The sequence below is a fragment of the Tenrec ecaudatus genome, chromosome 9 (assembly GCF_050624435.1).
Source record: "Tenrec ecaudatus isolate mTenEca1 chromosome 9, mTenEca1.hap1, whole genome shotgun sequence".
NCBI lineage: Eukaryota > Metazoa > Chordata > Mammalia > Afrosoricida > Tenrecidae > Tenrec > Tenrec ecaudatus.
The window spans coordinates 108,159,939-108,180,473 of record NC_134538.1 but is presented as its reverse complement, the minus strand read 5'-3'; the positions used below and the strand labels follow the sequence as shown (position 1 = coordinate 108,180,473).

The 20,535-nt window shown below is 44.1% G+C and overlaps 1 protein-coding gene across 2 annotated transcripts in view; it reads left to right on the top strand.

The window, feature by feature from the left end:
• CDK14 (cyclin dependent kinase 14) overlaps positions 1-20,535 on the top strand; it is a 671,591-nt gene that overhangs the window by 290,112 nt on the left and 360,944 nt on the right. For both annotated transcript variants that reach the window (XM_075558444.1, XM_075558445.1), the window contains exon 6: positions 18,499-18,593. In XM_075558444.1, coding sequence (XP_075414559.1) covers positions 18,499-18,593 — 95 coding nt within the window. The remainder of the gene's footprint in view (positions 1-18,498; positions 18,594-20,535) is intronic.

Genomic DNA, 20,535 nt, shown 5'->3' with positions numbered 1-20,535 from the left:
GTTGTGGTGACGCACACGCACAATTCCAAAATAATCCAGAAATACCTGATGTCCTTCTAGATCTTAGCCCTCAACCCTGGCGCGATGCCACAAAAGACTAGGAAGCAGGACAAGTGCGGAGACCCGGCGAGAGGAGCAGGGAGAGCTTATTTGGATCACAAGAGCAGACTATTCCACAGTCAGAGTCAGGAGGCTCACGTCTGAAACCTGTGCTGACCCTGTCTGTCTTTCTGTCTCCTCGTGTGTATAATGAAGAGCTGCCCTAGGTGCTCCTGAAAGTCACACTCAGCTTTACAATTCTACAAGGCCAAGTTTAGTTTATGCCTGGCGAGCCCATCCCCTTTGTTGGAATCAAATCACCTGGATTTGATGCACTGATGCTTTATATATGTGGACGTGTGTGGACATAAAGATTGAATTGCATTAGAGTTGGAAATCTCGGCCAATAATAGCAGGTTGAATACATTTGAGGAGTGTTGATTCTTCGGAGCTGCGTGTCTCATTTGGAAAGGCAAATTGTCCAAGCAGACACTGCGGTCAGCGCAGGTCACAGGCACACCTTGCAGACACACCATGAATTCTCCCACCATCAGAAAGTCACCTTTGGGGGAAATAAATAATAAAAACCTAAAGCCCGAAGCAGGACTCATTCTCATGGCTCAGCTTTCACCCAAACAATAGACAAGCCTGCAAGGTGAACAATAACACTTGGGAGCTGTGCCCACCTTAGAACAATGAAGCACACGCGATCCAAAGGCAACATGTTTCCAGGGGCAAAACTCTAAACGTAGGAAGAAATCGGAAAAAAATGAAGAATGGAAACAGGAAACGGAGGGAGAATGTGCAGAGAGTGAAGGTTGTAATCCATGTCACAAAACAAAACTTATTTGGATTACTTAGTGGGACACCAATTTGATCTGTAAACTTGTGCTCAACTCAGTAAATACGAAGAAGTTGTACCGGCGGCGCATAGTCTCCCACGTCACTCTCTTCTGCTCGTCGACTGGGCAGCATCCCCAGCCAGTGTATTTGTGTGACCCGGGACCATGCAGTGTATTCAAAGTCAAACTCTACTCCTTCAAAGCTCTTTCAGATGTGGTTTTGGAATTGAAAAGGCCACATAATCATGACCTTATCAACATTTTATTCACATTGAAAAATTTATGAGCTGATGTTTTGGGGACCGAAAACAGCAGCCGGATACATCAAAATATCATCAGCGGTTGAAATGAAAGTCCCTGTGCCCCTCCTAGCCCGGGACCCCCCCCCTCTCTTTCTCCCCCCTCTATCTCTCTCTCCCCTCTCTATCCTCCCCGCCCCTCGGCGCTGTCTTCCCCAGGGCAGTGGGTCGTTTGTGTCTGCGTGGGAGACCCTCAGAGGGGAGACTCCAGGCCACGAGATGAGTGTTTCCTTCCTTTGTTGTGGAAGCAGGGAGCTGATTGAACGGTGAGCTCTCCTCTTCCCCTCATGTACACCCTCAAGTACCGCCAGTAAGAACACGACCGAGCGAACAGTAAACGGAGGGGAATGTGGCCAGCACCGAGCCCCTATGGCTCCTGGTTAAGAAGACTAGACATTTATATGGCATCAGCTCTGGCTGACTGACTACCCTGACATCCACCTACTCTTTAGTAGATTGTAACGTATGTGAATAGTTTTTATTGTCGCCTGTTGATGTATTTCCTTGGCCATGCCTTTGAGGGCCAGTGTCTCAAGGTCTGCACATCGGAAACACACTTTGTAAGAAGCCATGTAACATGACCTCACGGCCATTGAGTCAATTCAGACTTAGAGTGACCCTATAGGACTGGATAGAACTGCCCCTGTGGGTTTCTGAGACTGTAGCTTTTTACAGGAATTGAAAGCCTCATCTTTCTTCCCGGGAGCAGGTGATGGCTTTGAATTCCCAACTTTGTGTTTATCAGCAGCATATAACCCAGGATGCCACCAGGGCTCCTTGCCCGGCGTGTTGCTGCAAGAGGCTGTTGAGTCAGCCTGTGCACAAGAGAACGAAGCACTTGCCCGGTCCAGCGTCAGTCTCACAATTGCAGCCACAATTACAGTCAACCCGTCTTGTCAGAGGCCCGCCTTTTTCTCTCTGCCCTGTCCTGTACCAAGCAGATGACCAGCTGCGGACTGCTGTCGCCTGACAACATGCCCAAACTATGGAAGTTGCGGTCCAGCCATCCGTGCCTGGAAGGAGCTTTCTGGCTGTCCTTTCCCAAACAGATTTGTTTGTTTGTTTGTTTGTTTTTGGCAGCCCTTGATACTTTCCATATTCTTTGCCAGCACCATAATTCAAATGCATTGATTTTTCTGTGGTCATCCATATTCATTGACCAACTTGCACACGCATAGGGAACGATTGAAAATAACCTTACATATTCAATGTTAAATAAATAATTTTGAAAGATTTTGGGGATTGCTTCCCATAGATTCCCATTTGAAAAGTTTGAGGTAGGACCCAGTGAATCTCCATTTATGTCAGTCTTTGATGTAGGCACGCGGAGGACCGCACTTTGAAAAACACTGCTTTTATGAACTCAAGAGGTTGTCTTTGGACAGAAGGGTTGACGGAGTCTGATGTGACTCAGATGAAACTGCATTGTTTTGCGGAGCAGCCTAACAATGCCGTCGCATGTGACTGGTTTCTTACAAAGTTGTGTTTTCGATGTGCAGCCTTTAGACACTGGGCCTCAAAGCCATGGAAGAGAAAGTACATTAACAGGCGACAATAAAAGCTATTCACATAATACGTTACAACCTACTAAAGAGTAGGTGGATGTCAGGGTAGTCAGTGAGCCAGAGCTGATGCTGTATAAATGTCTAGTCTTCTTAACCTGGGGCCATTAGGGGCTCGGTGCTGACCACATTCCCTTGTTTACTGTTTGCTCTGTCGTGTTCTTACTGGCGGTATTTCTAACCCATATGGAATAAAGTATAGAATAACTAACCGAAGCAAAATATTTTTCCATAGAACCATATCGAAGCTTTTCAATATGGTTTTTATAGTTAGATCAAAATATAATCCCCTTGTTACCAAGTCTTCCAGGAGACTTCAGCGCCGAAATTGTTTTCTGGCTAACGCTGGCACCTGACAGTAACCCCCACCGTGCCATCCGACTGCTTAGCAGGCCTCATCGCTGCGGGAGTCACAGGCCTTTGGATTTTCGGTGATCCACAGACCTCCCTCCTGCAGCACCCGGACTGGCGGGCAGTGGCGGGCAGTGGCCAGGCGAAACCACATGCCCTGCCATCAAGTGCATGCTGACTCCTGACGACCTTAAGGACTGACAAGGACTGCCCCTGGGGATTTCTGAGACTGTAACTCTTTACAGCAGTACAAAGCCTCTTCTTTCTCCCTTGGGGCTGCTAGTGATTTCCAACTGCTGACCTTGCCATTCGCTGCTCTACTCACTGTGCCACCAGGGCCCCTCCCAGTGGCCAACAAGAAGAAACTTCGCTAGAGACTTCCTAGGCAGTGTGTGGGTCACCGACGGGTGAACTGTGAGTCACTACAGACGCTAGGACTGACATGGTTTTGTGTTGAGTGAATTAATTTCAGTGCAGGAAGAACTGTTTAGAACAGATTGAACAGCTTGGATTCCTGCGTGCACTGAAAGCACATGAGAAGCTGATACAGTTTAGAGTAGAGGGTTCAGATAGGGAAAGAAATGCTCAGGGGACCAGTGTGCCCACGAGCACCCGAGCGAGCAGGGCCCAGGAGTGAAGAAGCCGCTGCAGTTATGCGGCGTCCCCGCTGCCACTGTGCTACCGCCTTGTGGGCTCCAACAGCCGCATGACTTCTCCTTTACTCTGGTGTTTCATTCATGTTCAACTGCTCTTGTGATGAAGGCTTCCCCCCCCCCAGTAATAAACGTATCTCGATCATAAACAGTTCACATGACATGTAGACCGGGAATGTATATACTCGAGTATACGCTGAGTTTTTTTATGCTGAAAAAGCCTCCCAGTTTTTGTGGTAAAATTAGGTTCCTCGGCATATATTTTAGTATATAGGGTACCTGTAGAAAGTAAAATAGAACAGAAAAGTGGGTGAAGGGAGACAGCGGTCCGTGTAAGACATGAAAAAAATAATTTATGAAATATCTAGGGTTCATGAGGGAGGGAGGGAGGGAGGGAGGGAGGGAGAGAGGGTGGGGGAGGAAGGAAAAATATGAGGAGCTGCTACCAAGGGCTCAATAGAAAGAAAAACATGATGATGGCAACATATGTGCAATGTGTTTGCCACAGGGATGGATGTATATGTTGTGATAAGAGCTGTGAGAGCCCTCAATGAAATGTTTTGTCTTTTTTAAAGACAGTAAAATGGTTTTGGTCATACCACCCCTTAGCTATAACCATAATTTGGTGTAGAGATGCTTTCTTTTTTATCTACATAGAGTCAGGTCTTGGTCATTTGGTGGCAGATTAGCTGGCTTAAATACTAGCAGTAACAAAACATATGAGATACATTTGTGAACAAGTTGCTTTGAGACGGGTAAACTTATTGGGTTGAACCATGTGAAATTGTTGTGTTAGTGTGTTAACAAGTCGCATGGTTGCAGTTTCTTTTAGTTAAACTATACTGTTAAAGGCACATGCTCCTTGAAGCTCTTCCGTGAACCCTGGATGAAATCCCATGAGACCGCGCTGTGGGAACAGCCCCGACACACCCCCTGGGCCCGGTAATTGAGTGGTGGGTGGCCAAGTATTGCTTACACGGTGGGATGTTTGGGTGTGCAGTATGCCAACACCACTTTTGAGGTCTGTGACATTGGGCAAATGAGGGGAGAGAACAAGGGGAATGAGCAGTGGAGATTGAAGTTTTGCTCAACCCATAATAGAAAAGCCCAGCTAAAAACAACAGCAGTCTTTTTGAAGGGCAGAGAAAACAATTTATGTGATATTTATACAGTGTTCCTCACCGGCTGCATTGTTTTTTCACATTTGGACAAAAACATCTGGTGGATAAGAACGTGTCTTTACATCTTCAGTGTAATTTTAGCTAATTTAAGTGTATGTTGTATCCATGTTTGTGCCATCTGTGTTTTGTTTAACTTTGTGTTTTGGGTCACCTGTGGCCTCCTTTCCTACTGTGTGTGCATGCGTGTGTGTGTGTGTGTGCTGTGTAGCATAAGAAGCAAAGAAGAGATCAGTGGCACAGTTTCCGTGATTAGTGTATGGTCCCGGTGTGTGTCCATGTGTATTTGTGTTGTATTAGATATAATTCAGGGAAGGCCCAGCACTGAGTACACCTACCGTGCTCCTGGCCCCTCTCCCAGCCTGCTTTACAGAAGAAAGCACAAACTCACCAGGAACTGTCTCAGCCCCACAGTGCATCCTAGGTGACCGAGGCCCATCACTGAAGGAGTGCAGTCAGCTCATGCGCCTTTCCCCTGCAGGCTTCTGAGAGGAACACTGTTGATTCCTGGAGGGTGCCCAGGCTGCTGCTTGCCCATGATGTGAATTTAAGAGTGCACACTTATCTGGGGAAGAGTTAGAGAGATCAAAATACCACCTTCTGCAGTACTTCTCCTGGAGGAAAGATATGTTGACCAACAATGGCTTCATGTTTTGATGTTTTTTATTGAATGAAGGTCTCTGTGATTTAAAGCAGTACTTTTTGTTCTGTTTTTTACACGTAGTGTGCCCAATTAAATACCATGTACACTCACATAACACACACAGTGATGAAATGATTGGAACGAAGTTCTGCAGAGCATGCCCACGCGCATACCACGCAGTGTCTTGTTACAGTTCCAGAAATGAACAGCTGCCTCATTTGCCATCGTTCCACAGTTTTCAAATGTTACTTTTGATCCTGTTTGTACAAAAGGAGTAGAAGAAGTCATGGAGTATAAAGCAGGGAAATAAGCAGGTGAAGCTGTTTGTTTCTGTTATTTTAAGTTGGTAACGGTAACAATGGCAGAGAGTAAAGTGTTTGACCTCCTTTGGCTTCACAAGGGCCAGCATGAATCAAAATCAACATCCCAGAGTTGCTTCCTGTGGCAGAGATCAGACATGTCTTCACTCTCCAATATTTTTGCCAATTCTGACATACCATCACCCCTTCTGTGACATTCTCTATATCTCCCGTGGGCTCAGTAATTCCTTACAGCGACCACATAGACACACACAGTCTTCATTAGTATGGGCTTACAGGTTACAGTTCAGTATTATAACACTTAGGATACAGTTCTTTGATAAGGAACAGCTACATGCAGGCATGTCTGTCTAGCTCTTGGCCTCTTGATCTGGCCCCTATCCTGCTTAGGCAGCTGCTAGAGAGCTCTTTCAGTTCTAGCAGTAACTGTGCAAAGGCAGTTCGCTCTGTCAGCAAGTCTCTTCCTCCTCCATCACCCTCTGAGGGCTAGGAAACCCACCACCTGCTCGGGTGGTCTTGCTGCGCTGACAGCCACTATTTCTCTGATGCGGCCTACTCCAGTGTCGCAGTCCTTCCCATACACCTTATTTGCATGTTCTTACAACACCGCCCTTCCCCCCAGCTCCTCCACCTGCAAGAATGGCTCTCCTGAATCTTATTTATGTCGTTAAAGGAGCTATATCCATCCCCCTGTTTGTATATTCCTCCCTAGTTGTCTGACAGGCATCGTCATGACAGTGGCTAAAAGGGCTCTAGATCTAGCAGTTCCCGAAGTGTAATGAGGGTAACCCCTTGGCCCTTGCAGCACTGTGGAACCTGGAGCCTGCTGCTGTGAATCAGGGGCTTGCATCTGGAAGTGCACACAAAGGGAAACCTCCCTGCACTGGTACAAATGGTGGAGGAGTAACTCTGGGTTGCAATCTCAATTCCATCTGCATTGGCATACTGATCATAGTTATCTGAAGTTTAATTGGAGGAATAAACAAAGCAGACTGATACCTGATCACCCGTGGCTCCACAGTTGAATGTGGAAATTTCATCAGATGATCATTAAGTGAAACCATTAAACTATGCTTTATCTGCTAGGTCTATACGACATAGTCTAATTATAGCCTATTAGAGCCAATGCCTTTGGTCATTGACCATAAACCACCTTAGTCATAGACTTCTGCGTCTTTAAAGTGGCCCTTGCTTCCTGTAAACCTCACATAGCAGTTTTTCACTCTTTATTAGAACCAACCAACTATCAGCTCTATTGTGTGTATGTCTTCAGTGAACAGATCTAAATCGTAGAGCCTCTCAGAACCATATCGTGAATTAAAACTGAAATGCACTGTGACAGGAGAAGGAGCAAGCATCAGAGTGGTAGTGAGAACTGAGTTTGGAGAGTCACCTGCTCACAAAGGGAGACGGTGATCTGTGAAAACACTCAGGTTGCTGTGGGCCCAAAGCAAGATGGCCTGAACTATGGAACATCTTGAATGGTTGGCTGATTACTCAGAGGGATCAAAGTCAAGCTGTCTCTACTGTTGGAATTCAGAGCAAAGTGAAGCTTCTGACACATGAAAAAGGGATCCCAGATTCAAGGCAGTTTCTTCTGAGTTTCTAAATTATTGAGAAGAAATGACCTTTCCCTGAGATTGAGCATCACCATAGGCCAACAGCCTCCGGGTGACTTGGAGCATCTTTGTACGTGTTAGCTCTGCAATGGATGTAACTAACACAGAAGTGGTTTGGGTGGAGTTTTTTATTTTTGTTTGTTTGGGTTTTTTTTTTAATATTCTGGTTGCCATGACTTTTAGCTCTTTCCGATGGGAAAATGATCCTTTACAACTACTCCGCATGAGAGTGCTTGCTTCACTGCAGGTCTTGGTTGCAGTGCCCACAGGGGGAAATTAAAGCCTCAGGTGTCGTTAGTTGGAATTGATGATAAAGGCGTAGGTAAGTAGAAGCAGATAAATATTGTAGGGCCAAGTGGTAGTGTGGTATTACTCTCAAAGTAATCATTGTTTATCTTTGATGCTATGCCTTGTCATAAGAACAAAAGATTCAAAATTATATTGGCTGTGCCCATATGGCAGTCAGACCTGGGAGCTTCACCTGCAAGCTTCAGCTGGGCTACATTGCCATGAAGCACCTGTTCAAGACTTTCCTAAGAAGGGAGTGGGCTGAGTGAATACATCCCATTATTCATCATCCACATGATTCCAGACAACTGAAACGGATGATGGTTACAGAAGTCTGCAAGTGGGTGTCTTCTGCTTGGAGAAATCTAACCTAGAAACCAACCGAAGGGGCTTGGGAAGGGCGGAGGTTGTGGGCCAGCAGGACAGGCCATGCTGGCGACAATGATAATTACATCAAAAGCGACAGAAGTTCATCTCTAGGTGGCGCTGAGCTATTTCAGTGATGATAGTGATGAGAGATCAGTCTGTGAATCGTTCTGGGAGTCAGGTGATGATGATTCTGATAATGAATGAATAAATAATTAAAATGCCTTAGTTTATAAAGTTTCCTGACTGAGTAGGTTTAATTGGCCAGGTGGGGTAGTGGCGACTCACCGGGCTGCTTATTGCAAGGTTAGCAGTTCAAACCCACCAGTCACTCTGTGGGAGGAAGATAAGGCCGGCCATTCCTGTAAACAATTCTCAGGAGAAGCCTTGGTGCCATAGTGGTTACGCCTTGGACCGTGATCCACACGGTAGCAGTTTGAAACAATCAGCTGGAGAAGTATGTGGCTTTCTACTCCGGGAAAGAGATACAGTCTTGGAAACTCGACGTAGACCATTCCATCCAGTCCTTCGATTCGGCATGGACTTGATGACAGAAGGGGAAACACAGGGGAGTTCTCTGTTGACCCACAGGGAGGGTCACTATGAGTTGGAAATGAATTGATGGCAGTGAGTTTGGATTTTTGATTATTTCTGTCTTCTGGAAAACGCAGACAATAGCTCCTCCTCTATACCCTACTTCACGCAATCAGAGCATATGAAAAGATGGAAGACGATGTGAGTGCAGTTTCTTTCCAGAGGCTAACGGGGCAGGGAGAGCGGAGAGACTGGATGTACTTGTGGTCTTTCCTTTCCTAGGAGCCCTGGAGATATAGTATGCTATTCTTTGGGCTGAAAACGGCAAGGGAAGGAGTTCTAAACCATCAGCTGCTCTGTGTGAAAAAGATGTGGCTTTCTACTCAGGTAAAGATGTACAGTCTCGGGGACACACAGAACAAGCTGTCTTCCTCCTATATGCTCACTGTGAGTCAGCATTGACTCGATAGCACGGAGTTTGGTTTTGCTGTTTCAATGGGATGGTAAATAATGACCTGGACGTGGTGTGAGGCCACTAGCTCTACTAGAATAAGATGCACACGTCTTGGACTTGGAAATGAGTCAGGCTGGGTTTCTCTGCATTCAAAATTCATTTTAATGATAGAATTGGAGTTTTGATGAAATTCATTTTATTTTCAGATGGAAGCAGTGCAAGATGTTTATTTTCAGTTTTTGAGGCTGTTTGACTATAGTTCGTCTGTAGATGTCTGAATCTTGCTGCCAAGTTAAAGGTGGACTCTGTCTCAGAATTCTCCTGAGATGTCGTCTTTGTCAAAGGCACTATTTCCTGTATCATCAAGAGTGCTTTACTACTTACTGTTTCAGCATCATAGCATTACAGCTACTGTGAGGATGTCCATCTTCAACCCCACTTACAAGTCTTTACATCATGTACTGTTGCACCCACCTCTTTATAGCCTCTTCAGTGAAATGAATTGGAAATGTTACCATATGTTAGCTTCAATTGAAGGGGAAACCAACCAGGCTACAATTACTGATGCCAATGTTACAGGACTTGTTTCACGTTTAAATCGTGCACAAACAAACAAACAACGTGGTGCCGCAGGTCTTTAGACATTGAACTGCTAGCCTTAGGGTCAGCGATTCAAACCTACCGGCTGCTCCAGGGGGCACAGATGAGGCTGTCTGCTCCCATCCAGAGTTAGAATGGGCTTAATGTCAGTGGGCTGCATTTATAGTACTAAAATCGATGGACTATTCTTTGACAGTTTTTCTCCTGAAGCAGAGGACGGACGGACTGGCTCTAGGCCTTGTCGGTGCTAATCGGGATTGATTTGGCAGCCCAGGGCACTAGCTTTTCATCATCAAAGCAGTTACTGCAGGATTGTTTGTTTACTGTACCCCGTGGCTGCCAAGTTGGCAGTTTCTAAGTTAGCCAGGACTCACATAGTCTAATGTTGGTGAATCTTGAATACTGCCTTCAGCCAGTTAACATCCATTTGAGATGGTTGCATTTCTGCATTTCCAAATGCATACTCGTTATGTTAATCTCAAAGAGGGCTTCCTTTTAAATATAGGCATTGATATTTACTTACCTGTGTTTTTAACTGTGTATATAAAAATAACCCAAACCTCTCATCTGATAGATTTCAGATTTACTAGCATTGCTTCATGGAGGCGTTGAGATGTCATTTTTGAGGTGGTAAGAAAATGACATGATGTTTCTCTCAGTCTCTATCAGGAAAATATTTCCACCCCCAAAATGAATGATGGCAGGAGTTGGGTTTCACGGAAATAGCGGGAAAACACAGTGGGAAATAATGAGTGTGAGAACATTACCTTGAGAAATCAACAACGTAGGTGTAAGTGTCAGGAGAGGCAAGGCGGTAATGGAGAGAAAAGAGAAGTCACCAAGAGAGATGAATCACTGCAGAATGAGACAACCTGAGAGAATGTCCTGAAAAAGGAAATCCCATAAGCTAACAAATGATGTTAAAAGGACATTTGTTAACTTTACCTCCCAAAGCCACGTTCCTTTCTTCCATTGTGATGGGTATTCAGGACGTCTTTAGTTCACTTCAGCCAGTCTTGCTCCCCTCAGACAGGCTAGATCTTAATGGGTTCACCTGACCATCATTTTCCAACACTGTGTTGTGGAAGGGCGACCAGGTCCCCAAGCTGCGTGTACCTCTGAAGACTTAGCGGCAGGCGTAAGTGTCCATGTGGAAACGAGCAGTCATTGACAGCGAGCTGCTTAAAGCCTTCATTTTTAAGATGGAGGACTAGTTGAATCATGAAGCGGGGGAGGACGGTGCAGTGGTTGGAATTAACTGTACCGAACGCTCTGGTAATTGTATGCAGCGGTTGCTTTTTAAAAACTTATAGGTGTATTATTATGGTTATTGTAATGCTTGTGATTCAGTCCTCGCTTACAGGCTAATGGATAAAGTTCAGATAAAATCGTTTGTGGCATTTCGTACTATAAAGTCTTTAGTGTGTGAAGTTGACAGACAGATGAAGCAAAGGGACTGGCAGCTTAGCCTTTTGTGGCCTTGGGAAATGCCCGGACGCTGCAGGCTCCGCTTCAGAGAACGTGCTGTGTTCCAGTGGCGACCGCGGCCACACCAACTTACCTTCTTGTGGACAGTTAACTGTTCATGAAACTTTATCTAATGATTAAGAGTATCATGTTGTCCTGCAATAGGTTTGCCTAGAGGCAACTGAAATTTATAGCTATAAGAACTAAGCCTATGCCCCTCAGAGACCAGGGGAACAGAACAGGGGGGACCCTGGCCGAAGCCCTCCCCATTCCCTCCTTGCCAGCCCCCTTTGCCATGACCTGGATCTGGAGAGTAGTGGGGACAGTTTGGGGGAGGGGGAGCAAAAGTGTGTGTCTGGGTCTGGTTTCTGTCCTTCCGCGGTGACTGTTCTAGGGTGGCCTCAGGGCAGGCAGGGGCCACTTCAGTAAAGGTGTGCGGAAAGAGGGGGTGGCGCTGTGTGATGCTCAGGCATCTGCCCATCCCAGAGGTGGCCTGATGGGATGGGGGAGGGGGTTCCTTGCTCTGCCCTCCTGCAGGGAGGAGAGCCATGCTAAGAAGCCAACCTCAGGACTTGTATTGGGTTCTTTTGATCCTGAGAGTGGAGGATGATGTCATGGGACATTGTCAATAAACCAATTGAGGCCCCCCCCCCCAAAAAAAAAAGAAAGAACTAAGCCTAATCAAAGCAGCCCTTTCTTGGAGGTCATATTTGATAGGTCAAGAATCCAGATGAGCTTTATTTGACACGTATAAAATAATAATACATCCCTGAGGACGGTGGGGGGTGGATGGGCACAGCTAACCTCTTTTGTCTACATCGAGAAGGAGAAGCCGGCTCCACACAAGGCCAGTCAGGCAAAGGTCAGAGACCTCAATCTTCCGTCCTACTTGACCCTCTGTGACCCCAGCTGCCCCTCCCGGGCCCTCAGTCCTCACGCTGATTCCAGCATCCAGTGCAATGGCCACACAGAATGCACACACTATGCTCACACCATGCACCGCTGGGGGTCTTTCTGAGAAAGGGAAGCCTGCCGCAGAAGGCAGAGCCACTTGTACCAATTTCGCTTCAGCGCAGGCCCTTTTCGGAGTCTTGTGGTGTTGGTGGGTGCCCTTCTTTTCCTTTGTGACTTCAGTTAAGTAAACGTGTGCCGCTCTCCTCTGTGAAACGTGTGTGTAGTTGATCGGCCCGGCAGTCTACCCATGCTTCTTCGCGGAGCTCTCTGCTATTAGAGAGTTAGATTGAGAACAATATTCACCTTTGTTAGCTTTAACATTTGCGTTCTTCAAAATGCCTTCCTTTGCCACCATCATTTCTGGCTCACCTCCTTCCCTTTTATCTCTGACCTTGTCCGGCACCTGATTTAACTCGCGTATGGACCATCCAGTCAGTCTACCCCGACTTTCCTCCATCCCTGGTAACCACCACTGCTCGTGCTGTTGGTGTGAAACCCTCTCTTGACTTTTTACAGGAGGGGTCCTGGTTTTACTCAGGATGTCTCCGGGCTCATCCCACGGAAACAGGCTGTTTGTAGATTCGCCATTGTTCTCTACTGGTGCACCGTCCTCCATCCTGTGCCATCCTTTGCTACCCATCCTTCCGTTGCTGGGCATTTAGGTGGTTTCCATCGTTGGGCTATTTTGAATAGTGCTGTGAAGCACATGGTGTCCATATATGGATTCATGCTGTGACGCTCAGGTCTCTAGAGCAGCGGTTCTCAGCCTGTGGGTCGCGACCCCTTTGGGGGTCAAATAACCCTTTCACAGGGGTCGTCTGATTCATAACAGTAGCAAAATGACAGTGATGAAGTAGCAACGAAAATAATTTTATGAAAGGGTCGTGGCATTAGGCAGGCTGAGGCCCGGTGCTCTAGCGTATAGACCAAATCGAAAGGCTTCTGATCATATGCTATTTCTATTTCCAGTTTTTTAAGGAAGTACCGCCCCATTTTCACAGCGCTCACACCACGTTCCAGTCTGTCCAGACCCTCACTAGCATTTGTTGCTTGCTGGTATTTTTGGACCTCACTATTAATTCTGGATGTGGGTAATTTTCAGGGGTTCACCATACCTCCGGGGCCCCATTACCTGCCACAGGTTGTGTTGCCATTGTTCATAAATTCCCGAATAGGTTCCAACTCGTAGCGACCCTGTGGACACAGAATGAAGCGCTGACCGGCCCTGTGCCTCCTCCCAGTTGTCATGCCCACGCCCATCGTTGCCACCACTGTGCCTGCCCGTCTCATCAGGGACCTTCCTCCTTTTGCAGCTCTTCTGCTTTACCAGCCGTGATGCCCTTTTCCAGGGACGGGACTCTCCTGAGAACAATCCAAAGTATGCGAGGCGAAGTCTCGCCGTCCTAACTTCCGAAAGCATTCTGACGGAACTCCTTCGAGACAGATTTGCTCATTCTTTCGGCTGTCTGTGGTGCTTTTCACAATTCAAACGCACCGGTGCTTCTTGAGTTCTTACTCCGTGCTCAACTCTCAGAGGTATGTGAGTTGAGTGAAAAGGGCCAGGGCTTAAGTCAGGAGCACCTTAGTCCTCAGAGTGACGTAGAGAGGTCTTGTCCTGCAGCTTCACACAATGCGGTGCTTCTGCCATGGACATATATTGCAGGTCCAACCGAGATGAGATCCTGGACAGCCTCGATCCTTCTTTTGTTTATGATTATGTTACCACATGTGAGGATTTTGTTTTTCTTTATATTGTGCAGTAATCCACATCGAAGGCTGCCATCCTTGCTCTTCTATAGCAAGTGGTTCAAGTCTTCCTCACTTTCAGCAAGCAAGCTTGTGGCTAGTTAATGAAGAAATGAATTTGTTTAATGAATAAAATGTTTTTGACATCATATACAAATATTTTATATTTTGTTTTTCTCATCAAACTGTATAGATTCATGACCCAAATCCAAAATTAGGGTTTCATGTTATTAAAATACATACCATAATATCAAGGGAACTTTGTGTTTTGCGTATTCAGCATGAATCATCATTTTTGTTTTGTTGCTCTGAGCTGCTGTGGAGTTGGTTCCGGTCAGAACGACCTATGTACAACAGAAGGAAACCCTTGCCAATTCTGCGCCATCCTCACGGCTTGCTGGGTTGGAGGAAGTCACTATTTCAACTGTCCTTTAAGGGCCTCCCTCTTGGTTTGCTTACTCTCGACTAGAAGAAGCAATGCCGTTCTTCAGGGACTGGCCCCTTCTGAGAAATGTCCAAAGTAAGCGAGACAAAGTCTCACCTCCCCCATGTCTAAGGAGCATTTTGACTATAGTTTTTCCTTGACTTATTTGTTTGTTATTTTGTTCTTATGAAATATTGAATCTGTGGTGTACTCAATATTTTTCACCCAATAACATGATTGAAAGGCGTCACTCATCCTCTGGTCTTCCTTATATGAGGCAAGTGAAAAGATCTTGGTCTGGGTCATACTTACCTACCTTAGTCTTCAAAATTACTTCTTTACTTTTTATTGGGGCAGATTTTCCTAATGCAATACATTACTTGATTTTTCCCCTCTGAATTTGACTACTGTGTCTATGGGCATTGATTGTGAGGCCAAGAAAAAAATGAAATCCTTGATAACTTCAATCTTGTCTGTTTATCATGATGCTGCTTATTAATTCCTTTGTGAGGATCGCTGTTTTCCTAAGTTTCTGCCATCCGTGTTGAAGGCGCAGGCGATGGCCTTCCTCTGTGCTTCAGGTCTTCACTGTCAGCACGTCAGGTCGTCTATAATCTGCATTTCACAAGTAGTGAGTGAGCGGGGCTTTCTCAAGCCTGATGCCACAGTTTTCTTTATTTTTTTTTCATCTTCTTAGGTAATTATTAGACTGACTAAGTATGGTGAAAGGATGCAACCAGGATACACACCTTTTCTGATTTTAAACCACACACCGTGTTGCTGTTCTGTTCAAATGACTGCCTCTTGGTCTACCCATAGACTCTGACTCTGAATGAGCAAAATTAAGTGTTTTGGAGCTCCTGTTCTGCACAGTGCCGTCCAGTTTGTTACCATCCACACAGTTGAATGCTTTTGCATAGTCAACAAAACCAAAGTAAATACCTTTCTGCTATCACCTGCTTTCTTCCAAGATCCATCTGACCATCCATCTATCCATCCACAGTGTTAACCCTCATTGCACATCCTCCTTTGAGTCATACTTGAATTTCTGCCGGCTCTCTGTTGATAAACTATTTGTACATTCTTTTCTCATTCAAGGGATATCTATAGATGTGCGTGTGTTGGTGCACATATTTAGAAGTCTGGCAGTGGAAATGGAATGATTGTCTCAGCATACACTTCTGGGATACCCAAATGAATGTCACTCATTGCTTCATTGGACTCTGAATGTGTGTTGAACTCTGACCTAGGAGTTTGGAACAATTCTGTTTTTCCTGATGTGAGATTGGGAAAGCAGTGCACGTGGCCTACTGCCCTTGAACATCCCCATTCACATTACCCACAAAGTCACAAAACCAATAGGAAAAAGAAGCCAAACCACCGTACACGGACCAAACCAAACCCAAAACTCACTGCCCACCGGTGAGTTGGTTCTCACTCACAGCAACTTTACAGCACAGGGTAGGGCTGCTCCTATTGGTTTCTGAGCCTGAAGATTCACAGGAGTAGAGAGCCTTGTCTTTCTCCCACAGAGTGGCTGGTGGTTTTGAACTGCTGACTTTGTAGTTAACAACCCATTGTGTAAACAACTATCCCACCAGGACTCCATTCAAAATCACTAGGGAAAAACTGTGGTTACAGAGGGTGGATCCAGGGAAACTTAAACTTAAGATAAATTTACAGTCTTAGAAAAAGTAGAGTAACACAGAGAAAATGGACAAGGCATAACTATAATTATTCCAGAAAGATAAAACTAGGATTCAGTGTTATGGGAAAGAGGGTTAAAAGTTGGGCCAGAACTTACAGCCAGAAGAAAGCATTGCTTTAGAAATAGGGATACACACACACATTTTTCAACACACACACACACACACACACACACACACACACACACACACACACACACACACACACACTGAAAGGCTGGTACTCTTGAATACCTCTCTCTGAAAGGAAAGAGAAAATAAAAGGGGGAGACAAAGCGTCCTCTTGTTTTTGTTAGGTACCGTCCAGTCGGTTCCGAATCGTAATGATGGTATCTTTGTACAGCAGAAGGAAACACCGTCCAGCTCTGTATCATTTCCACAATTGTTCTTAGGTTTGAGCACATCTTTGCAGCCACTGCCAGTCCATCTTGTCCAGGACATTTCTCTTTTTTGCTGCCCTCCACTTTACCAAGCATGAAGTCCTCTTTCAGGGACTGGTCACTCCTGATAACATGTCCCAAGTATAGGAGAAAGAGACTCCTCATCCTTGTTTCTAAGGAGCGTTCTGGCTATACTTTTTCCAAGACAGATTTGTCTGGTCTTTTGGCCGTCCATGGTATTTTCAGTATTCTCCACCAGCACCATAGTCAAATGCATTGATTTTTATTTAATCCTCCTTATTCAATATCTAACTTTCATATGCATGTGAGGTGGTTGAAAATAGGACGGCCTGGGTTAGGCATACCTTAGTCCTCCAAGTAACATCCTTGATTTTCAACAAGTATCTTCTAGATATTAAAAAAACAAGAAGGTACTCCCAAGTTCTCCTCATCTGAATCATCATGAAAACTCCATAGAAAAGAGGCAAGAGATTGCTCTCGAACTAGGAACTGACTCCATTGAACAGATAGTAACAGAACAAAGTAAGTCACATCTATGAAAATCTGAGTGGACTCTTTTCATAAGGATTTTTTTGATGTATCGGGCAAGAAACTTGTTGGAAGTAATTACTCTAGATGAAGAATGGACCAAAATATGAAATGAAAGGTGATTGAATGTTGGGTCTTCAAAAAAACCCAACTGCCAAATTACAACAACCTTATATAACAGAGTAGAATTTTGAGATTTTAAGGTTGTAAATCCCGATGGAACAGAAAACCTCATCTTTCTCCCTTTAAGAGGCTGATGGGTTCAAACTGCTGACCTCCCTCAGCTTGGAATTGGGATAGAAATACAAACAAAATCAAATCAGTAATTGAGATTAAAGTATAAGGCACTTAAAGGAAACTTGACTCAACTGACAGATGACCTGACACAACAATATTTGCATATCCACCAATATGCCGTCTACTATAAATTCACTTCAGATGTCAAATGTATAGAATGACACCCCAAACCCTCAAACTCATTACCATAGAGTCATTTCCTGCTCGTAGCAGTGCTGTAGGGCAGGATTGAACTGCTATGGATTTCTAAGACTGTAACTCCGTATGGAGTAGAAAGCCTCACCTTTCTCCTGGGGAGTGGCTAGTGGTTTCAAACTGCTGACTGGTGGGTTAGCAGCCAAGTGCATAACCATTATGCCACGTGTGTGTGTGCGTGTGCGTGTGTGTGTGTGTGTGTTTTAAAAGAGCAAGGATTAAAAAACTATATATATATACCATGCAAACCATAATTAAAAGGAAACAGTTGTAGATAGAGTAATAACACATAAAGCAAACTTAAGAAGTAAAAGCATTACTAGGAAGAAATTTGAGGTGTGAGATGGTCAGAAAATATCAAGAATATAGAAATACTCAAGGGACCATGAACTAACAATCTACTTGACATTTATAAAACTCTCTACCCAAGAGCAGCAGGATGCAAAGAATCCTGCTTTTCAAATGTCCATGGACTATATATCAAGGTAGACCATCTTCTAGGACAGCATTTCCCAACCTGTGGGTCACGACCCCTTTGGGGGTCGAACGACCCTTTCATAGGGATCACCCAATTCATAACAGTAGTAAAATTACAGTGATGAAGGAGCAACAAAAATAATTTTATAGTTGGGGGGATGGTCACCACAGCAGGAGGAACTGTAGTAAAGTGGGGGGGGGGTCGGTCACCACATCATGAGGAACTGTAGGAAAGGGTCGTGGCATTAGGAAGGTTGAGAATCACTGTCCTAGGAAGTAAAGTGAGCAAGTGAAAGGAATTTTATGTACCAAACATGCTGACCATAATAGAATCTCATTAGAGATTAATAACAAATGACAGGTGAAATAATTGGGAAGAGTCATCCTAATGAAAATCTTGTTTCTCTATCATTTTTGACTTGTTAAATTGGCTTTTGGAACATGGCAGGATAGATATCTTTTATCTGACAATATGCCAAAATGGTAATATGAAACATACTAGTTATTTGTTACCTGTGATAAATTGTCTCACACATTGTTCACTTTATTTTACAGCATCTCTGTTAAAAGGACTAAAGCATGCTAACATAGTGCTGCTTCATGACATTATCCATACCAAGGAGACGCTGACACTTGTGTTTGAATATGTGGTAAGTAAAACAGGAATTGATGCGTTAGTTAAGAATGAAATTAAAATAGGAATGTAATTCTTACAGTATTTTCATTGTTGCTGTTAGGTGCCATTGAGTAGATTTTCATCTTAGAGCAGCAAGTAGACTTGCTCCGTAGGGTTCTAGGTTTTCATCCTCCGAGGGACAGAGAGCCCGATCCTTTGCTCTTCCGAGCCATGAGCTGTGTTGGAACTGCCAACCAGAGCTCCTTAAGGATGTGTCCGAAAAGTTCACTGAAAAGACTAAAGGGGCGGAAAAATGGTTGCGTGAACTTCTTTTGGGTGTAAGGCATTCCATTTTATGTTGCTATGCTGAAGTAACTATTTTACATTAGACATTCTTGTCTGATATGGCTCATAAAACACGTTTCCAGGAAAATGCTGTTGAATTTATTGTATATAGTATGATGTGTTACATATTATATTAGCTATTAAGACCTAGTTATTACTAAGATGTCCTATGGAATAAAATTAGCATGGTGGTGATCACCCTATCAAAGAAGTTCACACAACAATAAAAATGTGCTTTTCTATGAACTTGTAACTTGGATTCTCCAAAGCATCTTTATTAGGATGTGTTTTTGGAGGAAAGCCTGCGGCTTACAGCTTAGACATGAGCTTTTCCCCTCAGTTGGTATTTCAGCTATTAATTAAAGCCTCCAATTTGCATATCACACATTGTAGTGATCTTATTGTGTTGAGAGCATTACTGCTAGAAGACTTGGACTTGAACTCATAATTAATCTTTCTCCAGTTCCCTTAGAAAAACATATGGCATTTGTGTAGCACCACTCCAGCATTAAACTGTGGAATCGTGAAATGTAACCATGATAATTAACATCCCAATTTCCACAGATGGATCTGGGAACATGTAATTTATAAGATACAGATGACGTTGGTGGAGACTTTTATTGAGAAGAAAGGCTGTTAGGATTGTGACGGTCCTAAATCCCTTTTGTAATTGCCATACTATTTCTTTTCCGAAACCTGGAGTATATTCTGTTTTTCCTTAAAATGTATGATAGAGTGGATATTTGCAACATTGTTTCTTGCTAATGTCTGCCTGTGTCTGTTTGCCATTCGAAAATTGTTGTCTTATGGCGAAGGCATTCATCTTGTCTATTTACATATAAATGATAGATACATTTAAATGATATGGTAATGTGGCCACAAGGAAAGCTAGAGCTAAGCAGTTGCATATATTACATGCTACCAAGAATGGATACAGATTCACACATCAATGCACATATGATGTCTTTTGTTTAATCAATAATTTTGCGTCAATAATGCTGAGCTGACTTAGAATTTGAATTTTTGATTCATGTTTTCTGATAGGTTTAGTTGACATATTTCACATAAACCCAGCTTTTTCTTACTAGAGCAACTTCTGTAATGTTTTATAGAAAAGAGATTTCAAAAATGTAATTCCTCCTGCCCTCAAAAATAAATAATTAAATTAAGGGGAAGAAAAGTAGTTTGTGCCTTAAAACCAAGAACAGTAATAGAGAAACTAACAGAAACAACATGAAAACATATCTTCCAAAGTTCAAAAGAAAAACAAGACATTTGTGTGGCTAAAAATATGCATTTTCGGTCAGCTGTCATTTGTTGATTTTTGCATTCTCTGAAAGTTGCCAAAGAAAAGAAAAGAAATTTATTTCCTTGTAATATTTGCTAAATCATTAAGACTGACTTTCAAATGCAATCATGCTTCTTTGTGTATAGTGAAATTTCCTTGTCCCAGTCCTTATGAAGACATCCCACAGTCTCTTAAATGAACACCACCCCAGCACTGACAAATGAATACCATGGCCTCCAGGCAGCCTTTCCTCCCTGGTTTCTCTGAGGGCAGTTAAATGGATCTAGGTGACACTGCTCTCGCTGAGAGGAGGAGCCAGGCTGTTGCCATGCCTGGATTAAGA